At 36.8% G+C, this 27,878-nt stretch overlaps 1 protein-coding gene across 1 annotated transcript in view; it reads right to left on the bottom strand.

The window, feature by feature from the left end:
• LOC127881898 (phosphatidylinositol 4,5-bisphosphate 3-kinase catalytic subunit alpha isoform-like) overlaps positions 1-27,878 on the bottom strand; it is a 58,295-nt gene that overhangs the window by 11,105 nt on the left and 19,312 nt on the right. The window contains exons 2-16 of the mRNA XM_052430101.1: positions 25,591-26,232; positions 23,027-23,274; positions 21,868-22,074; positions 18,172-18,422; positions 16,998-17,115; positions 15,223-15,347; positions 11,876-12,061; positions 11,231-11,366; positions 10,737-10,879; positions 7,869-7,975; positions 6,322-6,403; positions 5,345-5,509; positions 4,383-4,486; positions 2,078-2,237; positions 382-497 (exon numbers count right to left, since the gene is read on the bottom strand). Of these exons, the coding sequence (XP_052286061.1) occupies positions 382-497; positions 2,078-2,237; positions 4,383-4,486; positions 5,345-5,509; positions 6,322-6,403; positions 7,869-7,975; positions 10,737-10,879; positions 11,231-11,366; positions 11,876-12,061; positions 15,223-15,347; positions 16,998-17,115; positions 18,172-18,422; positions 21,868-22,074; positions 23,027-23,274; positions 25,591-25,688 (2,246 nt within the window). The 5' untranslated portion in view covers positions 25,689-26,232. The remainder of the gene's footprint in view (positions 1-381; positions 498-2,077; positions 2,238-4,382; positions 4,487-5,344; positions 5,510-6,321; positions 6,404-7,868; positions 7,976-10,736; positions 10,880-11,230; positions 11,367-11,875; positions 12,062-15,222; positions 15,348-16,997; positions 17,116-18,171; positions 18,423-21,867; positions 22,075-23,026; positions 23,275-25,590; positions 26,233-27,878) is intronic.

Genomic DNA, 27,878 nt, shown 5'->3' with positions numbered 1-27,878 from the left:
GTACAGGGTTTATCTTACCTGACATTGCCTAGTCTATGTCTGCTGTACAGGGAGGGGAGGTTTATCTTACCTGACATTGCCTAGTCTATGACTGCTGTACAGGGAGGGGAGGTTAATCTTACCTGACATTGCCAAGTCTATGACTGCTGTACAGGGAGGGGAGGTTAGTCTTACCTGACATTGCCTAGTCTATGACTGCTGTACAGGGAGGGGAGGTTAGTCTTACCTGACATTGCCTAGCTATGACTGCTGTACATGGAGGGGAGGTTAGTCTTACATGACATTGCCAAGTCTATGACTGCTGTTCAGGGAGGGGAGGTTAGTCTTACCTGACATTGCCTAGTCTATGACTGCTGTTCAGGGAGGGGAGGTTAGTCTTACCTGACATTGCCTAGTCTATGACTGCTGTTCAGGGGGGAGGTTAGGTTTGTGAGGACCTCGTGGTAGTCCGGCTGCTGTAGCTGCTCATGAAGCATCCTCATCAACTCCTGCTTGTCCTGTGGGGGGAGTCAATATATGAGCCAGGTTCTGGGAAAACTGGGCTAAATGCATAAGTGCAGTCATCACAGGCTTATCAGGGACAATACTTTCTGCTGTAACTGGATTTAAATTTAGAAAATTCCTTTAAAACGAAAAATTCAATTACAGCAGAAAGTAATGTCCCTGATAAACCTTTGAAGACTGCCCAGATTTCCAAGAACAATGATCATATAAACATGCTGAAAAGGAATACCGGTAGTAGGATTATTATCTACTATTATCACAAATTAGTCCCAATTTGAACATGAAATTTGACATTGAAATCAAGTATCTTAGGAAAAGATAATTTTGACATGTGAAAAACCTTTTTTGTGACATAAAACCGCTTATTTTGTTTTAAATACAATATCATATGAAAATAAACAAAATAACAGTTCTCGGATTCTATGTAAACACTTAGAAATAAAGTGTTGGTTGCTCTTCAAATGAATGATGAACAAGACTATTGCCAAGCAATATAGTCCCCTACCGGCTCCACCATTGTCAGAAATTTCACCATTGTCATATTTTTTTTGTGTTGTTGTTGCCATAGCAACCAGAATTTTTGACATAGGAACAAAATGAAATGATGTGCATAATGTCCATATTGCCATCTACCATGTTTCAAGTTTCATGACAAAATATTAAGAACGTTTAAAGTTATCGCAGAATCCAGAAAACCACTATTTTCAGCAGTATTTCTAGTCTATTTGTTGCCATAGCAACCAGAATTTTTGACATAGGAACAAAATGAAATGACGTGCATAATGTCCATAATGTCCATATTGCCATCTATTCATGTTTCAAGTTTCATGAAAAAATATTAAGAACTTTTAAAGTTATCGCAGGATCCAGAAAAGTAGGACTGACTGACAGAGCGCAAACCAGAAGTCCCCTCCGGTGAAACCGGTAGGGGACAATTAAGTGACATCCAAGATATTGCTTAAAAATATCGATTCCATTCTTAAGTTAGGCTATGAATATAAAGGATAAATTAGTTATCCTAAGTTTTCGGCTAGTTATTCTTAATTTTCAGCTAGTTATCAGAAGTTTTTAGCTAGTTAAACTAAGTTTTCAGCTAGTTATCGTAAGTTGTCAGTTAGTTATCCTAAGTTGTCAGCTAGTTGTCCTAAGTTTTCAGCTGGTTCTCCTAAGACTTCAGTAGTTACTAAATGTATACTTAGTTTTAAGCTTAGAGACTTTCTTTAACCCTTTGAGCGCTGGAACCGAATTTTGAAGGCCTTTGCAAACAGTTTGGATCCAGATGAGACGCCACAGAGCGTGGCGTCTCATCTGGATCCAAACTGTTTGCTATTCTGATAGTGGTCTTTGACAAAAAGTGAAGAAAATGATGATGTTAGAAATTCAGCAGACGAAATTTTAGCAGACGACAAATATCCCAGCACGCAAAGGGTTAAACAGAATTTTTAATCAAGGAGGAAAGTGTTGTCCCTGATTAGCCTATCAAGGCTGCACAGGCTTATCTGGGACGGCACTTAACGCACATGAGTTGACTCAAGTTTTCCACCAGCACATATCAAATTTGTGCCAATCTTACATCTTTGCCTGATGCCTTGAGAACATTGGTGAGTTTGGTGAGCTTGTCCACAGCCTCCACCTGTTTGATGAGAGTCTTCAGGAAGTTTCCGCTGCCCCTGCAAAACGCCTCCAGAATCAGACCGTACCGTACACGCATCCCCGAGTAGTGCAACTCCGACCTACATAGATAAAACTTAACTATTTAAGCCAGATTGCATCAAAAGGTTAAGGCTTACTAAAACATGCTCCAGTCCATTTCCTGGGTAGAACCAGTACTTGGTGTCTTTTGGGGAGTTTTAAAAAACGCTCTAAAAAAGGAAATTAACCCGTACCCTCCAGCAAATACTGATCCATATAGGTTTGGATAGGGCTATAGGATGGACAGACATGCTGGAACTGATTTAGGATTCAATGAAAGATTATTTACACAATCTGTTTTTCTTATTCCAATACTTTTCTGATTTTTGTCATTTCAACAAAATGATAACAACAATGTTGAAAATATCAGTCTGAGAAGACACATTACAACACAAGACACAAAAATTTAGTAAGTATACAAATTGAAGTCTTGAAATAAAAGCTTTATTTATAAATGTAGACCTAAAATGGTAACCCCAACAATTTAAGGCCTGCAAATAAGTTGCAAACTAGCCTGTTCAGTTTAACAACATAGCAAATCTTATACAAGTTTGTTGGAATTGGTGAGTTCTCTTTGTAACACTAATGTACCTTCATAACTATTAGTGTTTGTATAACATATATATAGCTTTATTATGCATTATTGTAACATGATTGTGTACACTTAATCTTCTTAGCATTCCTACTAGGGATGGCATTGAATACCTATATGGGTATTCGAATATTCGCAAATCCATTCAATCGAATATTCGAATATTCGCATAAAACGAATGTATTGATTTAACTAATATTACCCAGTTTTGTATCCAGTAGCGATATTAAGTATAAATTGACACAGGAATACAATTGAATATACTATTGTTGTGTTAAGAAATAGAAAGAAAATGTAGCTTAATTGTAAAAACAAACTTTGAAAAAGCCTATGTAGGCGAAATATATCAGAAAAGAGTGAAAATTGTTTTGTGTTAACTTTCATTGTTTTGTAAGTTATATCCGTTTGCTGAATACGAGGCTGTTTATTAACGTTGCTATCGAATAATTGTATTGCTGTCGGCTAATACTATGACCGATAGTGTAATCGGGCACAAATAGAAGGAAAAACGTTGTCATAGAATTTTATTTTTATTTGAAATTTTAAAGTAACAATAGCATGTACGTTTATATAAAGAAACATATCAATAAGGCAAACACCAAATATTCAAGAACAAATATAAGGACAAACATCATGTCATAGAATTTTATTTTTATTTAAAATTTTAAAGTAACGTTATCGTGTACAATAACATTACACGTTGTGGTCTTCTTATCCACAGACCGTGTAAAATTATTCCATACTTCCGAAGGGGCTGGTGGCATTTTCAGATTTAAATTATGATCCCTTATCACACATAATTAATAAGTGAATAATTCACACATTTTAATGGCTGTTCATACTGTGATCGCAGAAACTTAATTAATCTTTGCCAGTCAATTGAAGCCGTTAATTGGCACCTCATTAACAAACAGTTTGGGGCCTTTCTTAGAGTGTGTATATTGCATTGCGCAATCAACGCTGATACAGGCCGCGTTATCAGGTAGACATGAAAAAGGCACATCAAACATCTTAATCCTAAATGATTTCGGGTGCCAATTAATAAGCGTCTCGCAGGTCATTAAATATGAGGGCAATTACGTTTGAAACAAAAATTGCGAATATGCGAATATCAATTCTGTTATTCGAATACTGATCATTCAATCGAATATTCGAATATTCAAACAATTTTGCCATCCCTAATTCCTACTATGTTTGTATGCAAATGTTCAATGCATATTGCCCAAATAATGTACTCAAAAGAAAAAACAAGACCTATGTTTGTCAGAAACACAATGCCCCCTACTGCGCCACTTTGAAGCCATATATTGGACCTTTGACCTTGAAGGATGACCTTGACCTTTTACCACTCAAAATGTGCAGCTCAATGAGATACACATGCATGCCAAATATCAAGTTGCTATCTTCAATATTGCAAAAGTTATGGCCAATGTTAGAGTTTTCGGACGGACAGTTCAAATGCTATATGCCACCCTACCAGGGGCATAAAAACAGACATACTTGAGATGCCATTGTATCAACTATGTTTGCATGTAAATGTACAATGCATATTGGCCAATATAATGTATTCACAAGAAAAAACAGACAGACATACTTGAGATGCCAGAAGAACTGTTGACCAATCCTCTGGTTCATGAGGGACCTCTTCAACAGAAATCTGGTCAGCGGGTTATCCAAGTACGGCTCAAACTTTAACGCCTGAACACAAAATATGGGAGCATTTATTATATATGAGTCACGTTCTGTTAAAACTGGGCTTAAGACATGTGCGTAAAGTGTCGTCCCAGATTAGCCTGTGCAGTCTGCAAAGGCTAATCAGGGACGACACTTTCCGCTTTTATGGATTTTTAGTTTCAAGGAAGTCCCTCCTTACCGAAAATCAAGTTTGCACAGGCTAATCTGGGATGACACTACGCACGTGCATTAAGCCCAGTTTTCTCAGAAAAAGGCTCATATGATCATAGGCCTTTACGCAAGATGCTAAGCCCCTTGTCAGGAATGTTAATAAGTATCTATTCGTACCATGCCCATGGTTGACCCCTTCAGTATGATGCTGACCTTTGCACAAAGCATAGAGATCTTTCTAGGGACATTCCATCTCCATACCATGTAAATTTGTGAAAAGTTATTCATAAAATGTATCATGAATAATTAAGTGACACTCCAGACAAGGTATACTTTGCCTAAAAATTTGACTTTGACTTTTAAGCAAGTGACACTCTAATAAGACTTGTCTCCATGGTGATAAGTTATTTGTTACAAATGCATGGTTTTATGGTAAGGAAATCTCTAGCAGACGCATTAATCAGGCACATAAACACTCCTTTTTTGTGACAGCTATGTTGAACTTCTGCATGCTGGCAACAATTAATACAAGTGTCAACTTTTTATTTGAGCAGTGTAAGAGAACTCATACAGACACACAAACTGAAAGATCTTCATTGACAGACAAATGCTGATTTCAGTATACATCAAATCTTTCGCAATGTGAAGTGAAACATTAACCAAAAACAAAATTCTGGTTAAAAATAATTCATTAATGCTCCAACAAACTACCTGAATAAACTGAAGAAGGTATCTCTGTAGTTTGTCATCAGAAATGCCTATCTCCAAACAATGCACAGCAAACTGTCGCACACGCAGGTCCGTGAACGAACAGTCCAACAAATGTAGGGCTACCTCGGGTGTAACTGTTGGCCATTGCTTTAACAGCATGTATAGCTGAAATACAAGAACATAGCATGTTTACAATAACAAGAAAATCCTGATAGGCTTTACTGCTCCAAAGTGATGATCCCAATTTGAATTATTTTATGTATATAGTTTTTTGTTTTGTTTTTCTCAAAGTAGTGGGTATGAACAAGAATTTCTCTCCTGATATAGTTTTTAAATAAAATTATTTTCTATATTGTAATCAAGAAGAAAATGCACACAGAAGGGCTATTCAAAATAGTTTAGCGAAAATACAAAACTTCTCTGTATTCATTTATTTATTTGTTTGTTTGATATATATTTTCATTCTACTTAATATAAGATATTTCAAAATTATTTAGCATACGTCTTCATTAAAGACAGCGTTAGGACACTCAAATTGTTGTCAGTACATGTACATACCCTAATGGAGAGCTATGTTTCTACTTTTAAGCAAAAGCTTTGTCAAAGACAAAACAGCAGTCCCACAATCAGTTTGATAATGTTGTCGGAGTGAGAACAGAATCTCAATAAGATATATACTTACCCAACTACATGAGCCGTGCTCTGTGCAAAGCAGGTTTAATGTTTAGGCTAATCAAGGTCAAAACTTTCCGCTTTTATAATAATATTTTTCTTTTAAAGAAAGTCTCTCTTCCCCGATTTGACCAGTACCAGTACTTTTGCCAATAGGGTCAAAAAACCACTAAACTTAGCTTAAGCGCTTTTTTAATTACCACAGGATCCAGAGAGAAAACATCAATTGGGTTAAATTAACAGTCCCCTCACGTTACACAGGTAGAAGTAACTTATAAAGCACATTGCAAATCTCCATCTTTTACCTGTGCCACATTTTCTTGGTCATTCCATTTTATTGCACTTAATAGTTTTGGTAAGGAGTTAGGCTGGTGTAGGCAGTAGTCCCTGCAAAATGAAATAACAATATAAGGATATTTGTCAGTCAATGTCTGCCAAATTATGATACAACAAGATCTGTCCCAAGAAAGTGAGCTTGCCGATTCATCAATTACAGCACAATTACAATAACCTGGGCCACAATGGCCCCAAAGTCACAATGGCCCCAAAGTCACAATGACCCCAAAGTCACAATGGCCCCAAAGTCAGTCCCCCTCGTAAGATTAGCCTGTATTCAAACTAGACACAAAATTTCAGCAAAATATCTGCACCCAGAGTGAACTTATTGAGGACAAACAATTATCCAATTGACGCAATTGACCTTCAACCAACAGGTCCAAATGGTAACCAAAATGTCCTCAGTACCAAAAGTTCATTATGATGATCCTGAAAGCACCTGCGAAGTTCAACTTGAATATATGTTGTAGTTACATAGATTTGTACTAATTGCATGCAGACTTAACCCTTTCACCCATTAGAAGCAAAGTAAAACAGGCTTTTGCAACCAGCATTAAACCAGAACAAGTAACTCGGCGTCTGTTCAGGTTTAATGCTGGTTGCTGCTCATCAGCATTTAACCCTTTGCATGCTGGGAAATTTGTCGTCTGCTAAAATGTCTTCTGCTGAATTTCTAAAATTAGCATTTTCTTTCATTTTTTTCAAAGAATACTATCTGAAAAGCAAACAGTTTGGATCCTGATGAGACGCCACGTTCTGTGGCGTCTCATCTGGATCCAAACTGTTTGCAAAGGCCTTTTAAATTCGGTTCCAGCACTCAAAGGGTTAAGGGTTGGAACTGAAACCTTTAAAACTTGGATCTTGTAAGAAAGATCTTTAATTAAATGTAACTTTCTCAGGGACGACACACACATCAAAATATGTATCTAAGTGGTTAAGGGCTACAAAATAATTGAAAAGGTTTGTATACAAACCTTAACCAGACTTTTTTCAGAACAACACACTGCATAATCTTGATAAAACGCTGGTTACAGATATGAACCTCAGTCAGTGACAATTTATTAAGACCCTGAACACAAACCTTAACTTATACCTAAATATCAGCAGTTCACAGAGATATGAAGCAATTGCGTGCAAACTTTAAAGAGCATATTGTAAGCTCAAAAGGAGGCATATTCTATAAAATTGCAGGTCAGACTTATGGAACTTGGTCAGTAACCTCACAGTATTACCAAGAACTCATACGGGAAGTTTATATTAAATACTTGTAGTATAAAAAGTAATATGGAGATGTTGCCCGTTTACCGTTCCCAAGAAAATTACACACATGTCTACAAGAGGGTTAGCCGTATAGCAAGGGCTATTCAGTGTAGAGTATTGCTAAACATTATTAATCAGTAAAACCCTTTAACATTATTACCATTTAAGCATAATTTCCAAATGGTAAAACAAAATAAAAGTAGGAAGAATGAAACTAATGTAAGTCAAATTACTCCAAAATTTTATTAAATGCTACCTTCGTTTCCATAGCAACTCTTTCTCCTGTTCAATGATCTCCGCCAAGGGGTCTCGATCTATGATCTCCATCAGTTGTTTTTCTTCTTCTCTCCAGTCATCAGCTTGCTGCAATCAAAAATCAAAACGCTGAGATCATAAAAATACTGTTGTAAGAAAGGAATAAAGAGATTGTTTAGCTTGTCATATAATAGTGATGAAGAATACACAAGATGCAGCCTGTCTTTAATGTGTAGAAAGTTGCAAAAACCTGAGGCTTGGCTTGGCTAATTTTGAAGAATGAGGCAAGGTTTTATAACAACTTTGTAGAGGACTTGTATAAAAGGTTGTATATGATGTAGTACACTGTAGTTTGCCCCCAAAATATGTAATTTTTATAGACAGTCTAATTGATGAAAACTTCTACCTGCATTTAGCATCTACCTCCATTAAGCGACCACTACTACTCCCCTGAATGCAATTTCTATTTTAAAAGGTATTTGCAGTCAACCACCACTTCCATTCAGCGACTAAGACCACATGCAGTTGTTTTAATCTTTTCCTGGATAAAGTATCAAATGGCAATATTGAAATTCAGCTGTCCCATTCACTGCAAAAGGTGTGAATAAACACATTTTCATGCCAATTATTATAAGATCAGTGTACTAATTGACAGCTTACTTAACACAAGTGTGGTTGTGACAGCTTTAAATATTTTGGTTCAGAGAATGCCGCTGAAGTTTTATCTAAAACAGTGATAATCAGCTGAGTATCCTTTGGGTTATTTTACCCTAAATTGATCTGTGTTTAACCCTTTACCATTTAAAATACGTATTTTCACGGATTTGTAGTCAATAAGAAAATTATATTTAATTTAAGACCTTTCTTACTAGATTCAAGTTTTAAAGGCTTCATTTCCAACCCTTAAGATACTGATGAGCAGCAAACAGCATAAAACCTGAACAGACGGCGAGTTACTCGCAGGCTGTTCTGGTTATATGCTGTTTGCATATAGCAATTTTCACTTTGCTTCTAGGTGGGAAAGGATTAATTTGGGACAGTAAGGCATGCTCTTTAACCCTTTTAGCGCTGGAACCGGATTTTAAAGGCCTTTGCAAACAGTTTGGATCCAGATGAGACGCCACAAAACGTGGTGTCTCATCAGGATCCAAACTGTTTGCTATTCTGATAGTATTCTTTGAAAAAAAAGTGAAGAAAATGCAAATTTGAGAAATTCAGCAGACGACATTTTAGCAGATGACAAATTTCCCAGCATGCAAAGGGTTAATGTCAAAAGACTGCATGTGGGCATCAAAAGACATTTATTGTTGGAGAATGTTCAGAACTGAATTAAATTGTGAAGCAGAGTACTCTTGATCTAATCAGATCATTTTTGTGCAATCTTTACATGTTATTTTTATGTTTGAAATACATGGCAGGAAAAATAAAAACCAAATAAAGTATAAAACACTTGCATATTCATAAGATGAAAAAAAATTGTGACAACACAAATTTCAAGTCGATCTAATAAAATTAACTAATGAAGGAAAGTTATCATTTAGAAGATGGTTGTTTTCTTTCAAATTATAAATATTAATACGCTATACAATTTTAAACATTTTTAAATGGCGAGCTTGATTTTAAGCCCAAGTATTTTTCCCCACATTAACGAGTAGATGTTTTTCATCTGAACTGCACTTTAAGGAAACAGTGGTTAACCCTTTACCATTAAGATACGTATTTTGACGCACTTTTGTCCCTCAGAAATTTAAACTTAATTAAAGACCTTTCTTACTAGTTTCAAGTTTTTAAGGCTTCGTCTCCAACCTTTAGATACTGATAAGCAGTAATCAGCATAAAACCTGAACAGACTGCGAGACCGCAGAGTGTTCTGGTTTTATGCTGTTTGCACATAGCCATTTTCACTTTGCCTCTGAGTGTGAAAGGTTAACCCTTTCAGTGCTGGAACCGAATTTTGAAGGCCTTTGCAAACAGTTTGGATCCAGATGAGACGCCACAGAACGTGGCGCCTCATCAGGATCCAAACTGTTTGCTATTCTGATAGTATTCTTTAAAAAAAAATTGAAGAAAGTGCTAATTTTAGAAATTCAGCAGAAGACATTTTAGCAGATGACAAATTTCCCAGTATGCAAAGGGTTAATGCATGTGTGTAAAGTGATGTCTATACAGTCTAATCAGAGTCAACACTCAACTCACTCGCCTAAACTCAATATTTCGCTAAAAAGAGACTTCCTTTAAAAAACAAACAAACATAAAAGCGGTGCAGTCCACACAGGCTAAGCTGAGACATCACTTAAAGCAAATTCATTAAGCCCTTTGCATGCTGGGAAATTTGTCGTCTGCTTAAATGTCGTCTGCAGAATTTTTAAAATTAGCATTTTCTTCGATTTTTTTCAAAGAATACTATCAGAATAGCAAAAAGTCCTGCACTGAAAGGGTTAAGCCCCATTTTCTCACAGTTTGACTCATGTATTTGCAACATACCAGAGCAAATTAATCATAACTCATAATGTATACAATTTGGAATAAATTTTGAGAGGGTTGGTTTGATTTTTACTACGTCAGCTCGATATATACCATAAGTGTTTCCCCCACATAACACTTATCACTTAAGATACGTATTTTGACGCATTTGTAGTCCCTAAGAAAGTAACATTTAATTGAAGACCTTTCTTTCTAGATTCAAGATTTAAAGGTTTCATTTCTTACCCTAAGATACTGATGAGCAGCAAACAGCATAAAACCTGAACAGACTGCGAGTTACTGGCAGGTGTTCAGGTTTTGTGCTGGTCGCATGTGGCCATTTTAATTTTGCTTCTTAGGGGGAAAGGGTTGAGGTGTAGGTATTTTTTCTATATTTGCAACATACCAGTGCCAGAGAAGAATAGCTGTCCCTGTTTGCCGCAAGCTTGGCCAGGTCCTCCATCTGGTGGTCGCTAGGATACGTAAGAGTAGGGCTGAAGTTCTCAAACTCTATCTCGAGGCATGGGCAATCTTTGTCTGGGTTTGAGCCTGCATTGAGGGTGTTTTTTTGCGTTAAAAGTTGGATCCTGTAGGGGAACCCATTCCCAATCGAAAAAAGTATATGTTTTTCCCTATTGGTATCTTAAATTCCCTATTGAGGGTTTCCAATAAAACATATATCTTTTTTTTATAAGTCTTAACATTAAATTCATCTCCCATCAATATCTATAAGTTGAACCTTACTTAATGTAATATTGACATCACTGTTATTCTCAATGTTATATATATTATTAAAAAAATCAAAAACACTAATTTTATTATTTAAGTTAAAACGATTCGATTTTTCCGAATCCAAAACGACCCTGTCCCATATCCAAGATGGTAGAAATAAACACTAGCCTGGTATTCCCAGTGGGTTGAGCAACTCTTCGAGCCCGTGGGGCATGGGCCACAGTTGCAGGCTCACCATGTCGTTCATCAGGTGGTTGTTGAAGTCAAACAGCTGCAAGTTGCCCCACGCCAGTGCATAGTAAATCTGAAATATATACACACAAATATAGAGCTATGTAATACGAATGATGTGCAACCTCTGTGTGAAGAAAATAGACCTGAATTAATATGGTGTGTAACCATTTTGTGGTACAGTCGATCAGCTGGATGTTACCACAAGCGCATTGTAAATCTGAAATATAAAGTGGTGTAATGTATCAGTGGTGTGCACCCTCTTTGCTCCTGAATCAACTTGATGTGTAACCATGGTGTCTCTACCCTTTCCCACTCAGAAGCAAAGTGAAAATGGCTATGTGCAAACAGCATAAAACCAGAACAGCCTGTAAGTAACACACAGTCTGTTCAGGTTTTATGCTGTTTGCTGCTCATAAGTATCTTCAAGTTGGAAATGAAGCTTTTAAAACTTGAATCCAGTTAGAAAGGTCTGTAATTAAATTTAACTTTCTAAGGGACTACAAATGCGTCAAAATACATATCTTAGTGGAAAAAAGGTTAAAAGACAATTGTAATCATGTCATTACTTCAGTTCCCTACCTTTCTGTTCTTGCGTTTGCTGATGGTGCACAGAGAGAAGCAGATCTTTGCGCTGCGTGGCATGTCAGGAAGGAAGAGGAACTCCAGCCACTCGTTCCAGCGCGGGACATCCCAGTCCATCTCCTTGGTTAGCTGATTCTGACACAGTGACTCTGTCCCATGGTACAGGCCCGCCCGCACAAAGATCTGAAATTAGGGCAACAGTTTCTTGAAATTTGTATTGTGTTTTTTTCCAAATATTGTAAATAAATGAGTTTTGCTCTGAAAAAAAACAAGGTTTAATAAATGTGTGTAACTTGCTGTCCCAGATAAGCCTGTGCTTTTTTTAAGTTGAACCTTACTTAATGTAATATTTAAATCACTGTTATTCTCAATGTTAAAGTATTTTTTACAAACGCTTATTTTGATATTTTAGTCAAAACGATGCAAACTTAATGAATTAAACTATATGACTTATTTCCCTTGTTAACAGGATGGTAAAGTACAGTGTGCAATTATTGGAATATCTGGCTTTAAAAACAAGAGGGCCTAAAAGGCCCAAAGTCTCTGATCTGAGATAACAAGATATTATTGGGACAAATCTTCTGACCAAGTTTTATGAAGATCGGAAAATAAATGTGGCTTCTAGAGTGTTAACAAAGTTTTACTATAGCCACATTAGCCATTTAAGGAAAAATGCCCCGCCCCTGGTGCTCATGTTTTTAATACAACCAAAACCATTTTTCGAACTCATCCAACATATCATTGGGACAAATCTTCTGACCAAGTTTCATGATGATCGGAAAATAAATGTGACCTCAAGAGTGTTAACAAGGTATTACTATAGCCATATAAGGAAAAATGCCCCGCCCCCGTGGCGGCCATTTTTTCAACCAACCGGCATCTTTTTTGTCCAAGATATTATTAGGATGAATCTTCTGACTAAGTTTCATGAAGATTGGACAATATATGTGGCCTCTAGAGTGTTAACAAGATTTGACTATAGCCATATAAGGAAAAATGCCCCGCCCCCTGGCGGCCATGTTTTTCAACCAACCAGCATCATTTTTGAACTCTTCCAAGATATTATTGGGATGAATCTTCTGACCAAGTTTCAATAAGATTGGACAATAAATGTGGCCTCTAGACTGTTAACAAGATTTTACTATAGCCATACATGTACATGTATATAGCCATATATAAGGAAAAATGCCCCGCCCCTTGGCAGCCATGTTTTTCAAGCAAAGGTTACCATTTTTTAACTCAACTAAGATATCATTGGGACAAATTTTCTGAGCAAATTTCGTGAAGATCAGAAAATAAATGTGGCCTCTAGAGTGTTAACAGTGATTAACTATAGCCATATAAGGAAAAATGCCCCGCCCCCTGGCGGCCATGTTTTTCAACCAACCGGCACCATTTTCAAACTCGTCCAAGATAGTATTGGGATGAATCTTCTAACAAAGTTTCATGAAGATCAGACAATAAATGTGGCTTCTAGAGTGTTAACAAGATTTTACAATTGCCATATATAGCCATATAAGGAAAAATGCCCTGACCCTTGGCAGCCATGTTTTCAAGCAAAGGTAACCATTTTTGAACTCATCCAAGATATAATTGGGACAAATCATCTGAGCACGTTTCATGAAGATCGGAAAATAAATGTGGCCTCTAGAGTGTTAACAAGGTTTTACTATAGCCATATACCGAAAAATGCCCCGCCCCCTGGCAGCCATGTTTTTCAACCAACCGGCATCATTTTGGAACTTGTGCAAAATATTATTGGGATAAATCTTCTGACCAAATTTCATGAAGATTGGACAATAAATGTGGTCTCTACAGTGTTAACAAGATTTTACTATTGCCATATAAGGAAAAATGCCCCGCCTCTTGGCAGGCATGCTTTTCAAGCATAACCATTTTCGTAACCATTTTCTAACTCATCCAAGATATCATTGAGACCAATCTTCTGACCAAATTTCATGAAGATTGGACAATAAATGTGGCCTCTAGAGTGTTAACAAGGCAAATGTTGACGGCGTACGACGCACAACGGACAAAAGGCGATCACAAAAGCTCACCATTAGCACTCAGGTGAGCTAATAAGAAAATCCAGCCAAATTTCTGGATTTTAAATCAAATTGTTTTTACTAGGCATATATGATAAACAAACAAGTAATGTGTTTGTCAGAAACACAATCCCCCATACTGCGCCACGTTGATTTATTTTATTTTTTTATCATTTGGCAGGTACAGATAATTATCTCCCTTTAAAGCTTATTACTTCCCTTGCATTTGTTTTTTTTACCTTTGACCTTGAAGGATAACCTTGACCTTTCACCACTAAAAATGTCCAGCTCAATGAGATACACATGCATGCCAAATATCAAGTTTCTATTTTCAATATTGCAAAAGTTATCTCAAAACTTTAACCAAGGTTAAAGTTTTGGGACAGAATGACAGACAGACAGGCCAAAAACAATATACCCCCGATCATTCGATCCAGGGGCATAAAAACTGAACTTTGTTTACATATACTGTCAGACTAGAAGATTCTTATTTGCTTTATCCTGACATGTATTTTGGTTACATTATATGCACAAACACATATCTGGTTTTATCTGTGATCCATCTTTGTAGACTGTCAAAGTATGTGTTATATCTTTCTTTGTAAGCAATTTTTCAATTCATGTTCTCAAATATGGCCACAAGTCAATAATTCACAAATATGTGATTACTGTTACTTCAAAGTTGTGGTAATAAATGGAACCCATGTCTACACAGCTTTGCACAAATGGATCTCATCCAAATTTCTTTATGATCACACTAGAATAAGATCACAGTAAAATAAGACAATGACATGTGACAGGGGCAAAAGGACTTTAACCCTTTCAGTGCTGGAACCGAATTTTGAAGGCCTTTGCAAACAGTTTGGATCCTGATGTGACGCCACAGAACGTGTCGTCTCATCAGGATCCAAACTGTTTGCTATTCTGATAGTATTCTTTGAAAAAAATCAAAGAAAATGCTAATTTTAGAAATACAGCAGACGACATTTTAGCAAAAGACAAATTACCCAGCATGCAAAGGGTTAAGCTGTACTGTACACATTGGAACAAATGTTACCCTTTGCTGCTCAGAGACCCCTTTGACCTGTTTGTAGTACAAAAGAAAAACCAAATTAAATTATAAATCTTTTTTACTAGCTTCAACGTTTAAATGTTTAATTTCCAAACATAAGATACTGATGAGCAGCAAAGAGCATTAAACCGGAACAGACTTCAAAATACTCGCATGTTCTGGTGTTTAGCCTTTTATACTTTGCTTCTGAGCAGAAAAGAGTTTTTTTTAAATCCTACTGTATTTACCTTTCCACCTTGCTCTTTGACATTGACATTGGTGGCACAGTGGACCTTCATCTTGAAATTGACATGAATTCTGTCTAGGATGGAGATTGTCTGCTTGTTGCATGCATCATTCAATGCCTGAATACCTGTAATATGAATCACAGATCAATAATCTAATTCATGGAGAAGTAAGTGTGGGGGATATAAAGAGTCTGTCTGTAGTGGACAGCATTCAGGGCTTTTTGTTGCTGATTGTTAATCTGCCATTAACTAATATTCTCAATTGCAAATCAGTTTTTCCCCAGTCCAGTCCCACAAAGTCCCATTTAATTTATGGACTTTTGGAAATATAGCTTTTAAATGTAAAAATAAAGGGATTGAAGTTCTAATAAACACTCAACTGATACATAAATATTTATGTTAAGCTTTTTCTGTTTCATGGAAGTTTTAGCAATCGCACTTTAAAACATATAAAGCAGGCAAAAATATATTTTATCTATTTGAAGTAAATTGACACTAAAATTTCCAATTTGATGGAAATAGATCATATTCCTAAAGTGATGGGAAAATGCCATGTATAACCAGTATTAACCCTTTACCACTAAGATACATATCTTTACGCATGTGTAGTCCCTTAGAAAGTTACATTTTATTAAAGACCTTTCTTACTAAAGTAAAGTTTTAAAAGCTACATTTCCAACCCTTAGTTACGGATGAGCAGCAAACAGCATAAAACCTTACTTGCAGGTTTTTCTGGTTTTATGCTGTTTGCACATAGCCATTTTCACTTTGCTTTGAGAGGGAAGGGTTATAACAGCAAACAGTGAGAAAATGCTCTCGTAGTACCCAATGAAGTGATTTCGTGAAGATATAATGAAAACAAGAGATCTGTTTGCCAGAAACACAATGCCCCCTATTGTGCCGCTTTGAAATAAAATTTCAATATATCATTTGGCAGGTTTAGAAATTATCTCCCTTTTAAAGCTTATTACTTCCCTTGGGTTTTGTTATTTTTACTTGAAGGATGACCTTGAACTTGACCTTTTTACCACTCAAAATGTGCTCCTCCATGAGATACACATGCATGCCAAATATCAAGTTGCAATCTTCAATATTGCAAAAGTTATGGCCAATGTTAAAGTTTTCGGACAGACGGACGGACGGACAGCCGTACGGACTGACGGACGGCCGGACAGTTCAACTGCTATATTCCACCCTACCGGGGGCATAATTAGTGAAATTTAATGAACACAATAAGAACAGCATCAGAGACCTCTGTATTAAGATTACTGTACATATAGCCGGCTAAACACGTGCGTAATGTATCCTGCCAGGTTAGCATGTGTGGTCTGCACATGCTTATCAGAGACTTGTATGGAATTTATTTGCATAAAGCAAAATTCAGTCCAGGCGGAAAGCATTGTCACTGATAAGCATTCACATACTGAACTGGGCCCATATTCACCAAACAATTCATAGACTTAAGTCCAAGAATAAAGAAAATTCTTTAAATTAGAATATTCAAGAATTTCTTTAATTTTGAGTCAAACTCTGCAGTAAACATTTCTATCTATATTATTCTTCATAAAGAACATTTTGTTAATGACATAATCACCAGTGGAGGCCTGTATATATTCAAACACTGAACACATATTTCTTGGTTCTTAGTCTATTCTTTTTTCTTAAGTCTAAGAATCGGTTGGTGAATACGGGCCCAGGCTAATCTGGGATGGCACTTTATGCACATGCCTTAAGCCCTGTTTTCCTGGCGAAAGGATCATATGCAATATACATACCTTTCTGCACATATGATGGAACTGTGAAGGGTATATCCCTGATTGTTGCATAAACATTGTCCTTAGTCAGAAGCATCAATTGAGGTATGTTGCCAGTCTCTATACATTCACGGATACACTGAAATAACATGAACGTATATACAACATTTTGGTCCAACATGAAAATTCCCTGCATAAAATTTTACTACATGTATATATGCTGTGAAAAGGGGGTTTTATGCATTTGCGTAAAGTGTCATCCCAGATTAGCCTGTGCAGTCCGCACAGGCTAATCAGGGACAACACTTTCTGCTTTTATGATATTTTACGTTTACAGAGAGTCTCTTCTTAGCAAAAATCCAGTTTAGATGGAAAGTGTCATCACTGATTAGCCTGTGAAAACAGCACAGGCTAATCTGGGACCACACTTTATGCACATGCATTATACCCCCTTTTCCCAGAGCAAGGCTTATATGCATTTCAAAAATAAAGGTTAAAGGTCTGTTCTAAAAGGATTCCCTCAAATAATTAAGTAGACAACATTTATCATAAATTAGCACCCTTTTGGTTTTATCAATTCACAAAAGATATCCAAGTAGTTGGCTGTAGAATAAAATTATTATTATTATAAAGTATTGACCAATTATCTTTTATAATAATTGGAATACGTTACAAAACATAGTTAAACGAATTTTCGGTACCTCTTTGTATATATCAACCATACATTGTCTTGTTGTCTGCTATCATTTTTTTCTAAGCGGTCTTATGGACTCAGCAATAGCTCACTGCAATTTGCCTCGAGATAATTGTTTTTTGTTTTTTTTTGGTATATGCTGAAAACGATCACAACAAGAGATGTGTTTGTCAGAAACACAATGCCCCCTATTGCGCCGCTTTGAAATAAAATTTTAATATATCATTTGGCAGGTTTAGAAGTTATCTCCCCTTTAAAGCTTATTACTTCGCTTGGATTGTATTTTTTAACTTTTGACCTTGAAGGATAACCTTGACCTTTCACCACTCAAAATGTGCAGCTTCACGGACTGACAGTTCAACTCCTATATGCCACCCTACAAGGGGCATAAAAATGCGACCACAAAAGACATTATATGCCCATGGGCATCATATGCACAGATTATGGGCGTGAAAGGGATAAATAAAGAAGAACTAAACAAGGTCTTTTAGTGTAAATTACCTTATATTGACTAATTGGATATCCTTCAAACAAGAAATCATCACAGCCACAGACTTTGAGAACATAGGTATGCGAAAATGCCTCTATACAGCGCTCCGTTTCCACTCGCGACTGACCCTTTGCCCGACCCCGTCGTCGTATGGTCTCCGCGATAACATCAATTGGTTTGGCTGCATGGGAGATTCGAACGGTGTACTTGTTACGGGAGCTGTCTGAGTGAACCACCCACACGCAGACTAGAATCTGTTTATCTATTTTGAGAGACAAAAGCATCTATAAACAGTCAGTCAATAGCTTACAGAAAAGCAGAAATTAAAATGGGAGGAGCTATGCAAGAACATAGGACACACAGCCTTAAATGTGTTAATCTGAAAATAGAAACAGTAACATACCATACAGGGGTGGTGAAAAAAACATACTGAAGCAAGTAAAAATATCATACTGGGCCGGTGAAAAAAACATGATGGGATGGTGAAAATACCATACTGGGGTGGTAAAAAAAATACCATTTAGGGGTGGTGAAAATACCATACAGGGGTGGTGAAAATACCATACAGGGGTGGTGAAAATACCATACAGGGGTGGTGGAAATACCATGCTGGGGTGGTGAAAATACAATACAGGAGTGGTAAAAATATCATTCAGGGGTGGTGAAAATATCATGAGGGGTGGTGAAAACACCATACAGGGGTGGTGAAAATACAATACAGGGCAGGCCTTTTCCGCCCTATGCCACGGGTCCGAATTTCGACCCCATTGCCAATGCAAATCTGGTTGTTTTTTTTCCCAATTGAATTTTTTTTATAAACAGTAAAATATATTAAATTGATTATTTAAGACTTTCCTTACTTGCCCCAAAATCTGGCGTTTCGTGCGATTTTTTTCCCTCAAAAAAGGCCAGGCCCTTTCCCCAAAATCAGATTAAAAAACCAGCACTTATCACACATGTTCATTATATTTTGTAAAATTTTAATAATATGTTATCAAGATAGTCGTCATTAGCCAGTTAACAGCTTCTTTGAAATATAAGAAACACTATTTCCAAGCGATTATTTTTCCCAATTGAGTCAGTTTTGCGATTAATGTTTTTCCTAAAATGGGGTTTTTCACGACGTAAAATTCCCAAAATTCCAGTGTGGCGTTTTCCCAAAATGGAGTGCAAAAGGCCTGCAGGGGAGGTGAAAATACCATACTGAGGTGGTGAAAAAATCATACTGGGTGGTGAAAAAAACATACGGGGATGTTGAAAATACAATACAGGGGTGGTGAAAATGCCATATAAGGGTTGGTGAAAATACCATACAGGAGTGGTGAAAATACCATACAGGGGTGGTGATATAAATTGTTAGTGGTATGTATTGTCCATGATGTCTATATTGTCACTGGCATGAATAACCAAGTGACAAATTAGCAGTAAACCTGCTTAATGGACAAGTTTTAACTAGCTGATTCTGACAATATGATGACTAATTTATAGTGGAGTCCATTTATTTCATGGTATAATCTGCTAGCAGTCATTTTTTCGAGTTTACAAATAAAACAAGGGAACAAATTGTCACAAAACAAAGTTTTCAATTTGAAAAAACAAGATGGCCAAGATGGCCCTAGTTTGCTCACCTGAGCGGAGTCGGTTCATTTAATCTTTACCAAATGTCAAACTTGACCTAGATATTGTCCAGACAAACATCCTGGTCAAGTTTCGTCATTATTTCATCTGCGAGTCATGTATGAAGTTTCATGATCCTAGGTGTAAGCATTCTTGAGTTATCATCCGGAAACCATTTTTCTAAGTTGAGTCACTGTGACCTTGACAGCCATTGTGTGAATACGTTTTTTGGCACTGTGACCTTGACCTTTGACCTAGTGACCTGATAATCAATAGGGGTCATCTGCGAGTCATGATCAATATACCTATGAAGTTTCATGAACCTAGGCATAAGCGTTCTTGAGTTATCATCCAGAAACCATTTTACTATTTCAGGTCAATGTGACCTTGACCTTTGACCTAGTGACCTGAAAATCAATAATGGTCATCTGCGAGTCATGATCATTGTACCTATGAAGTTTCATGATCCTAGGCATAAGCGTTCTTGAGTTATCATCCAGAAACCATTTAACTATTTCAGGTCACCGTGACCTTGACCTTTGACCTAGTGACCTGAAAACAAATTTTTATAGTAAAATTTATTTTAATTAGTAATTACTTACCTGCTATCTAATTGCTACTTACGATCCTTCGGAGTAAGTAGCAATTAGATAGCAGGTAACGTAATTAAGCTATTAAAATCAATGGGGGTCATCTTCGAGTCATGATCAATGTACCTATGAAGTTTCATGATCCTAGGCATAAGCGTTCTTGAGTCATCATCTGGAAACCATTTTACTATTTCGGGTCACCGTGACCTTTACCTTTAACCTAGTGACCTGAAAATCAATAGGGGTCATCTCAAGTCATGATCAATGTACCTATGAAGTTTCATGATCCTAGGCCTTAGCGTTCTTGAGTTATCACTCAGAAACCATTCTACTATTTCAGGTCATCGTGACCTTGACCTTTGACCTAGTGACCTGAAAGTCTATAGGGGTTATCTGCGAGTCATGATCAATGTATCTATGAAGTTTCATGATCCTAGGCATAAGCGTTCTTCAGTTATCATCCGGAAACAATTTTACTGCTTTGGGTCACCGTGACCTTGACCTTTGACCTAGTGACCTGAAAATCAATAGGGGTCATCTGCGAGTCATGATCAATGTATCTATGAAGTTTCATGATCCTAGTCATAAGTGTTCTTGAGTCATCATCCGGAAACCATTATACTATTTCGGGTCATCGTGACCTTGACCTTTGACCTAGTGACCAATGTACCTATGAAGTTTCATGATCCTTGGCATAAGCGCTCTTGAATTATCATCCGGAAATCATCTGGTGGACGGATGGACCGACATGAGCAAAACAATATACCTCCTCTTCTTCAAAAGGGGGGGAGGGCATAACGAGAAAACTGCCCCCCTCCCAGCAGCCATGTTATTCAACTGACCGGAACCATTTTTTAACTCAACTCTTGTATCAAGGAAACAAATGTTCTGAGCAAATTTCATGAAAATGGGGCCAAAAATGTGACTTCTACTGTGTTCACATGTTTTCACTATATACATATAGAGAAAAATGCCCCGCCCACTGGCGGCCATGTTTTTTCACTGATCCCAACCATTTTCAAACTCGTCCTAGATATTAATAAAACCAATGTTTTGACCACTTTTCATGATGATTGGGCAAAAATTGTGACTTCTAGAGTGTTTACAAGGTTTCTCTATAGCCAAATAGGAAAAACTGCTACAATATACATATATAGGGAAAACTGCTACTATATACATATAGAGAAAAATGCTTCGCCCACTGGCGGCCATGTTTTTTCACCGATCTCGACCATTCGAGAGGGAATGCAAAGCTCATTCATGGCCATTTTTTACCTTTGAACTCATAGTGTGACCTTGGAGATATCGACATAATTCTTTCGCACGACACACCGTCTAATGATGATGAACAAATGTGCCAAATGATTTTAAAATCTCACAATTTACGACAAAATTATGGCCCGGACAAGCTTGTTCCGCCAACCCGCCCGCCGACATTCACCAATCGGAAAACCTGATTAACAATAAGCTACTGCAAAACTCTAACCCATTCCTTCTTACCTTGTAGTTTTTCCTCTAGATGTGAGGGCAGTTTAGCAGAAGACTCGACATCAGGGGGATATAAGTACAGGGCCAAACTGTGCTTGCCGTCCCGACGTCTTTCCTCGAACGCCTCCTGACAGATTTTGAGAATGTTGCGTCGGAACGTCATAACTTCTAGGTCCTTCATTTCATTGAACTCATTCACAGAAATGCCGATAGCTGTGCCTGGAAGCATTTTGATTATGAGCATGAGCAAGAACTGTTTTTAAAACAGATTTTTCAGTTTCAATATGCAATTATGGCTAAGTTTTGGCAGTGAAAGGAATTTTCTATCTGTGTTATTGCAAAATTTGACTATTGACCTCAAAGTGTGACATTGATGTAGGAAGCTGTTTATTGCACGTGATGACATTGAGGAAGGAAGATGTTTATTGCACATGAAATGCTGTTTCCTTGTCATCTGTGGTAACCTATCTTAACTCTTTACCATTAAGATACCTATTTTCACGCATTTGTAGTCCTCAGTAGATTACATTAATTTAAGACCTTTCTTACTATATTCAAGTTGTTAAGTTACACGCAGGCTGTTCTGGTTTTATGCTGGTTGCAAAAGCCATTTTCACCTTGCTTCTTAGTGGGAAAGAGTTAATATGAAGTGATTAAGATGAATGACAAACATTGAAGTCCCAACAAACTCATTTATGGCCATATTTGAACTTAAAAAGATCTCTTACGTGCGACGTTGACCATTTTAATAGAGAGACTAATCAATTTATCATGTCATAAAGTTTTGCGTCTGAGTCATTTAAAATCCATGAAAATATGGAAAGATTATTGCAGAGACAGTAATTTTTAAGCTGTACTATGACTTTTGACCGCTTCAGAGAACCCATGTTCAGACTATGGTAGGCCAAGATACATGTATTATAAGGACAATTGTTCGAAACAAGTTTCATAAAAATTGATTTGTAGCACATTGTTGGCAAAAGACACTGCATGCCGCCAGAGAACCACCAGCAATAATAGCTCACAATAGCGCACCATGAGCACTCCATGCTCTGGTCAGCTTATAAAATAATCATAAGTTAAAGAAAAATAATTAAAAAATTGAATCAAATTCTAAAATAAAAGTGTTATTTTTTCTTTGAGACAAGGCCCTTAATATCAAATGAATTACCAATTTCATAATTCTGCATTTTCTCCTCACGGTTCCCTTTTGGCTCAACAACCTTCAAAATAGGTTGAAAGAGACGCAAATCACACAGGCGGCGAGTTTCGTCATAGAATTCCTCTCGCGCTGCATCTTGGGTGATGCCGACAAATATGTAAGATGATGGATCCGTAAGTTTGTGAAACAAGGGATATTTCTTTGCTTCCATCCAAAGATCGGACTTAATTTTTTCCATTGTGGCATCTCGATTGCACCTGGAAAGGCAGAAGATCGAGTATGAAGTTTCTGTGATTAACCATTCCATATTGAAAGCAATTAATGACTGAGAGTGATTATAATCCCCACAGTTTGTTTTTTAACCATTTTAGGAACGGGGCCAGGTCCCTATGAATTGGGAAAATTTGTGGCGCTTTGACTAAAATTGGGATATAAGTGTTGTTACTGTTGTGCTAAAAAAGGTTTAAAATTGAGGATGGAAAGAAGTATTATTTTTACTAAGATTGAACTTATATTAATTCTGAATGGGAGATAAACAAAATGTTGAAATCTAAAAAAAATATATAAAAAACTTTTAACATTTTCAATTGGGAATTTTTAGGTCCCATTTAGGAAAAATATATACTTGTTTCCGTTGGGAATGGGGCTGAATACCGATTTTAATCAAACAAAACAAGAGGGCCAAGATGGCCCTAGTTCACTCACCTGAGAGGAGTCAGTTCATTCAATCTTTACCAAACATCAAACTTGACCTAGATATTGTCCAGACAAACATCCTGGTCAAGTTTCATCATTATTGAACCAAAACTCTGGCATATGGTTTGATTATGTTTTTGTAAGATTTGACCTGGTGGCCTATATTTTGAGTTGACCCCCCTTACCAAACATCAAACTTTGCTTACAAAAATAAATATTATGACCAAGATTCATAAAATCTGAAACAAAATTGTGACCTCTACGAGTGTTTACAAGGATTTTTTACAATATAATGCAAATTTGGACAATATAAGGGCAATAATTAATTATTTGATATATATAAAACCAATCTTTTCACCAAGTTTCATGATGATTGGGCAAAAAATGTGACTTGTAGAGTGTTAACAAGCTTTTATATAAATATAAGAAAACTCCCCCCCCCCCCAGCTGGCCATGTTATTCAACTGACCAGAACCATTTTCGAACTCAAATCTAATATCATAGAAACAAATGTTCTGACCAAATTTCATGAAAAATTGGGCCAAAAATGTGACTTCTAGAGTGTTCACATGTTTTTACTATATACATATAGAGAAAAATGCCCCGCCAACTGGCTTTTTTCACCGATCTGGACCGTTTTTGAACTCGTCCGAGATATCAATAAAACTAATGTTTTGACCAACTTTAATGATGATTGGGCAAAAATTGTAAATTCTAGAGTGTTTACAAGGTTTCTCTATAGCCGAATAAGGAAAACTGCCCCCCCCCCCCCCTGGCAGCCATGTTTTTGAACTAACCGGTTTCATTTTCGAACTCAACTCTCATATCAAGGAAACAAATGTTCTGACCAAATTATATGAAAATTGGGCCTAAAATGTGACTTCTAGAGTGTTCATATATTTTCACTATATTATTATACTTCTAGAGAAAAATGCCCCGCCCACTAGCGGCCATGTTTTTTCACTGATCTATACCATTTTCGAACTTGTCCCAGATATCAATAAAACCAATGTTTTGACCACCTTTCATGATGATTGGGCAAAAAGTGTGACTTCTACAGTGTTTACAAGGTTTCTCTATAGCCAAATAAGGAAAACTGCCCCACCCAATGGCGGCCATGTTTTTCAACAGACCGGAACCACTTTTGAACTCAACTAACATATTATTAAGACAAACATTTTGACAAAGTAACATGAAGATTGGGCATGAAATGTGACTTCTACAGTGTTTACAAGTTTTTTCTTTTTTTTGACCTAGTGACCTAGTTTTTGACCCGGCACAACCCAGTTTCGAACTCGGCCAAGATTTTATTGGGGCAAAGCTTCTGACCAAGTTTCATGAAGATGTGACAACAAATGTGGCCTCTAGAGCGTTTACGAGCAAATGTTAACTGACGGACAGACGGACGGACTGACGTACGACGGACAAAGACAGGTCAGAAAAGCTCACCTAGCAATCAGGTGAGCTAAAAACACTGCTCCACATACTTACACACATAGAGCCTTGGAGGTCAATGCATTTTAACTTTTCATCTTCAAGTAAGGCATTTAGATGTGGTTCTTGTGAGCAAAAATCCATCTCATAATCAGAGCTCTAGATTAGGGGCCTCTGCGTATTTCAAAAATAAAATCACTAGAATAAACTTTTTTTTCATGTGAGCATCAGTACGGCAGGGAACTATATTAGGTTCAACATTTTCATCTGCATACAAAAGCCCAATAACTCAGTGGATCCTTAAAAAGGGATGCAAAAACAGAGAAGCAATTATAACGAGAGTGAATATAAACTGCAGGTTAACCATATAACATTTTGATCAGTGAAGAAATAAGCTGAAAAGGGGACCTTTCTCATGCTTGAAGAGACAAAGTCTTACTCACCTCAGTGGAATGATAAGACCTGTGGGCATGAGGCAGTCCACAAAGATCTGCTGGGGCATCAGATGGTGGCCCCATAGCTCTCCGGAACTGGGCGGCATCTCACCTCAAGTGACTACAAGTTCCTCTGAACACTACTAAACTTTTTTATTAATTTAGCTTCCGGTGATTATCAAGGGCTTCAAACCTGGTGACCGCACTGACAGACTTTCATGTGTAACTTTATCGAAGCAAGTACACTTTCCCAGTTTAAGGAACTGGCACCTTGTGACAACGTAACAACTTTTCACGTTTCCTGGTTTTAGGGTTTGTGTCACTTTTATAAATCTTATTCACTTCTGGATTTCAAGGCTTGTGTCGCTGTTAAAGACCTAGTACACTTTCAGTTTTCAAATCCTTTGTCACTGTAACTTATGGACCAAATACACTTCTGGGTTTTCAAGGCTTGTGTCACTGTGTTAAGGACCTATAGACGTCTCAGTATGAAGATCTACCATCCTTTGTCTTTGTTATGTTGCCTCTCCTTGAGGCCTGTCCTTTAAGGATCCCATGTGACCAGTTTGTAACGAGTATGCTGCTTCCTTTAATAGCTATACACCCCTCACTGGACTGAGAGTCTTCAAGAACAGCGCATCATGCATGAACCTGGAAGCAAAGAATTCAGAAGAACAAATGTTTATTAGTTTAAAATAAGAGTGATTCATATCTAGGCTCTAGGCTAATCAAGAAATGTGCCCATAATTATGATGCCCCTGCTAAACACATCTGAAAAAGAAATGATGGTTGGGTGAACAGTCATCGTGTGAATTTTTATCAACAACAAAGTACACAAATTAACAAAGGGCAATAACTCTTAAACTTAAGGAGAGCAAAAGATTTTGTTAATGCATGCACAGCACATACGATCAATTTAATCTAATGCTAAAGTATTAATTTGATACCTCTAATCTTTCCGCTCAGGACAAAACCAACTTGCACAAAATAACAAAGGATAATACAAAGTTGAAGACATAGTTTTAATATATACTGTAGTTTAACTTGTTATGTACTGTGCATACTCATAATTAATATAAAGTTTCAAGTAATACCTCTTTTAATTTTCAACATATGCTTCAGACATATTTTTAAGATCACAAATTAATTAAGAGCAATAACTTTAACAACAAGTGAGGAAGAGTTATGGTTTTTATGCACTGCATATTCCATAAATCTGAATTCCCTACAATACATAATATTAAGTTTCATATTAATACCTTGTTTAACTTTTAATCGTATGATAGGAGCAAGAATCATAGTTCTTGAGCACTGCACATACCATACACATGTACATGTGATCTACCAAATTATCAGGTTCCAAGTTGCTACTTGTTTTTTAAAATTAATACATGTACAACAAAGGGCAAACTTCAAATGCCCTAACTCCAAAGTTGCATTTGGCTTGAAATTGATGTCCAGTTTTTAACTAATGAATATAATTATGTCACCCTTTAAGGGTATACAAATTATTTTCACTCACTTGTCTGATACATGGTTTGCAAGTACACATGTACAAATTCAGAATTTCTTTTTCCATTTCAAACTTGCTTACCATGTTACATGTACTAACAGGCTAAGATATTTAATCCTTATTTTGAAAATTTGTATTTTCCAACCACTTGTAGTTCAGAACATTATATTTGTATCTATTCTAAACTTGAATTCTGATCAAAGGAGGATTAATAATTTATTTGTTCAGTGCGTCAATTTATATTTAGCAAACAAAGATAAGCACTAAGAATACACAACAGATAAATGTTAAATCACAAACTTCCTGGTAACACTTGACAATTCAGGATATGATAAATAACATTATTATATCCTGATAGTATAGCCTAGAACAGAAAATTCCACATCCTTGTTTGCTAAGCTCTGCAAAAATGTACATGTACTTACAAAGACGGGAGTTCTTGTTGTTATTTGACAACAAATAATTACTCAAAATTTGCATGTGGCTTAGTTTGTAACATTTGACAACTCTTCTTATTGACAATAAATATTGACTTTGTTAAAGCCAAAAAGTATTGTTAAACATCATCATTGTTAGTCCCCCCCCCCTCCTGACAGCCATACCCCCCTCATGAGATTGTATTGACCTTATAGTTGTAACCTTGATTTTGAGCCAAGTGATGAGCTCATGTCTTCTGTGCCTTCAGATAATCATCCAAAGGATCCAAACATTAGGGCTAAGTTTGCTAAAGTCTGCAATAGGTAAAGGCAGGGTTCAACACTAAGGCACGTCCGACAGACATTGT

This window comes from Dreissena polymorpha, chromosome 5 (assembly GCF_020536995.1).
Source record: "Dreissena polymorpha isolate Duluth1 chromosome 5, UMN_Dpol_1.0, whole genome shotgun sequence".
Classification (NCBI taxonomy): Eukaryota; Metazoa; Mollusca; class Bivalvia; order Myida; family Dreissenidae; genus Dreissena; species Dreissena polymorpha.
This window is presented reverse-complemented; position numbering and strand designations above follow the sequence as displayed.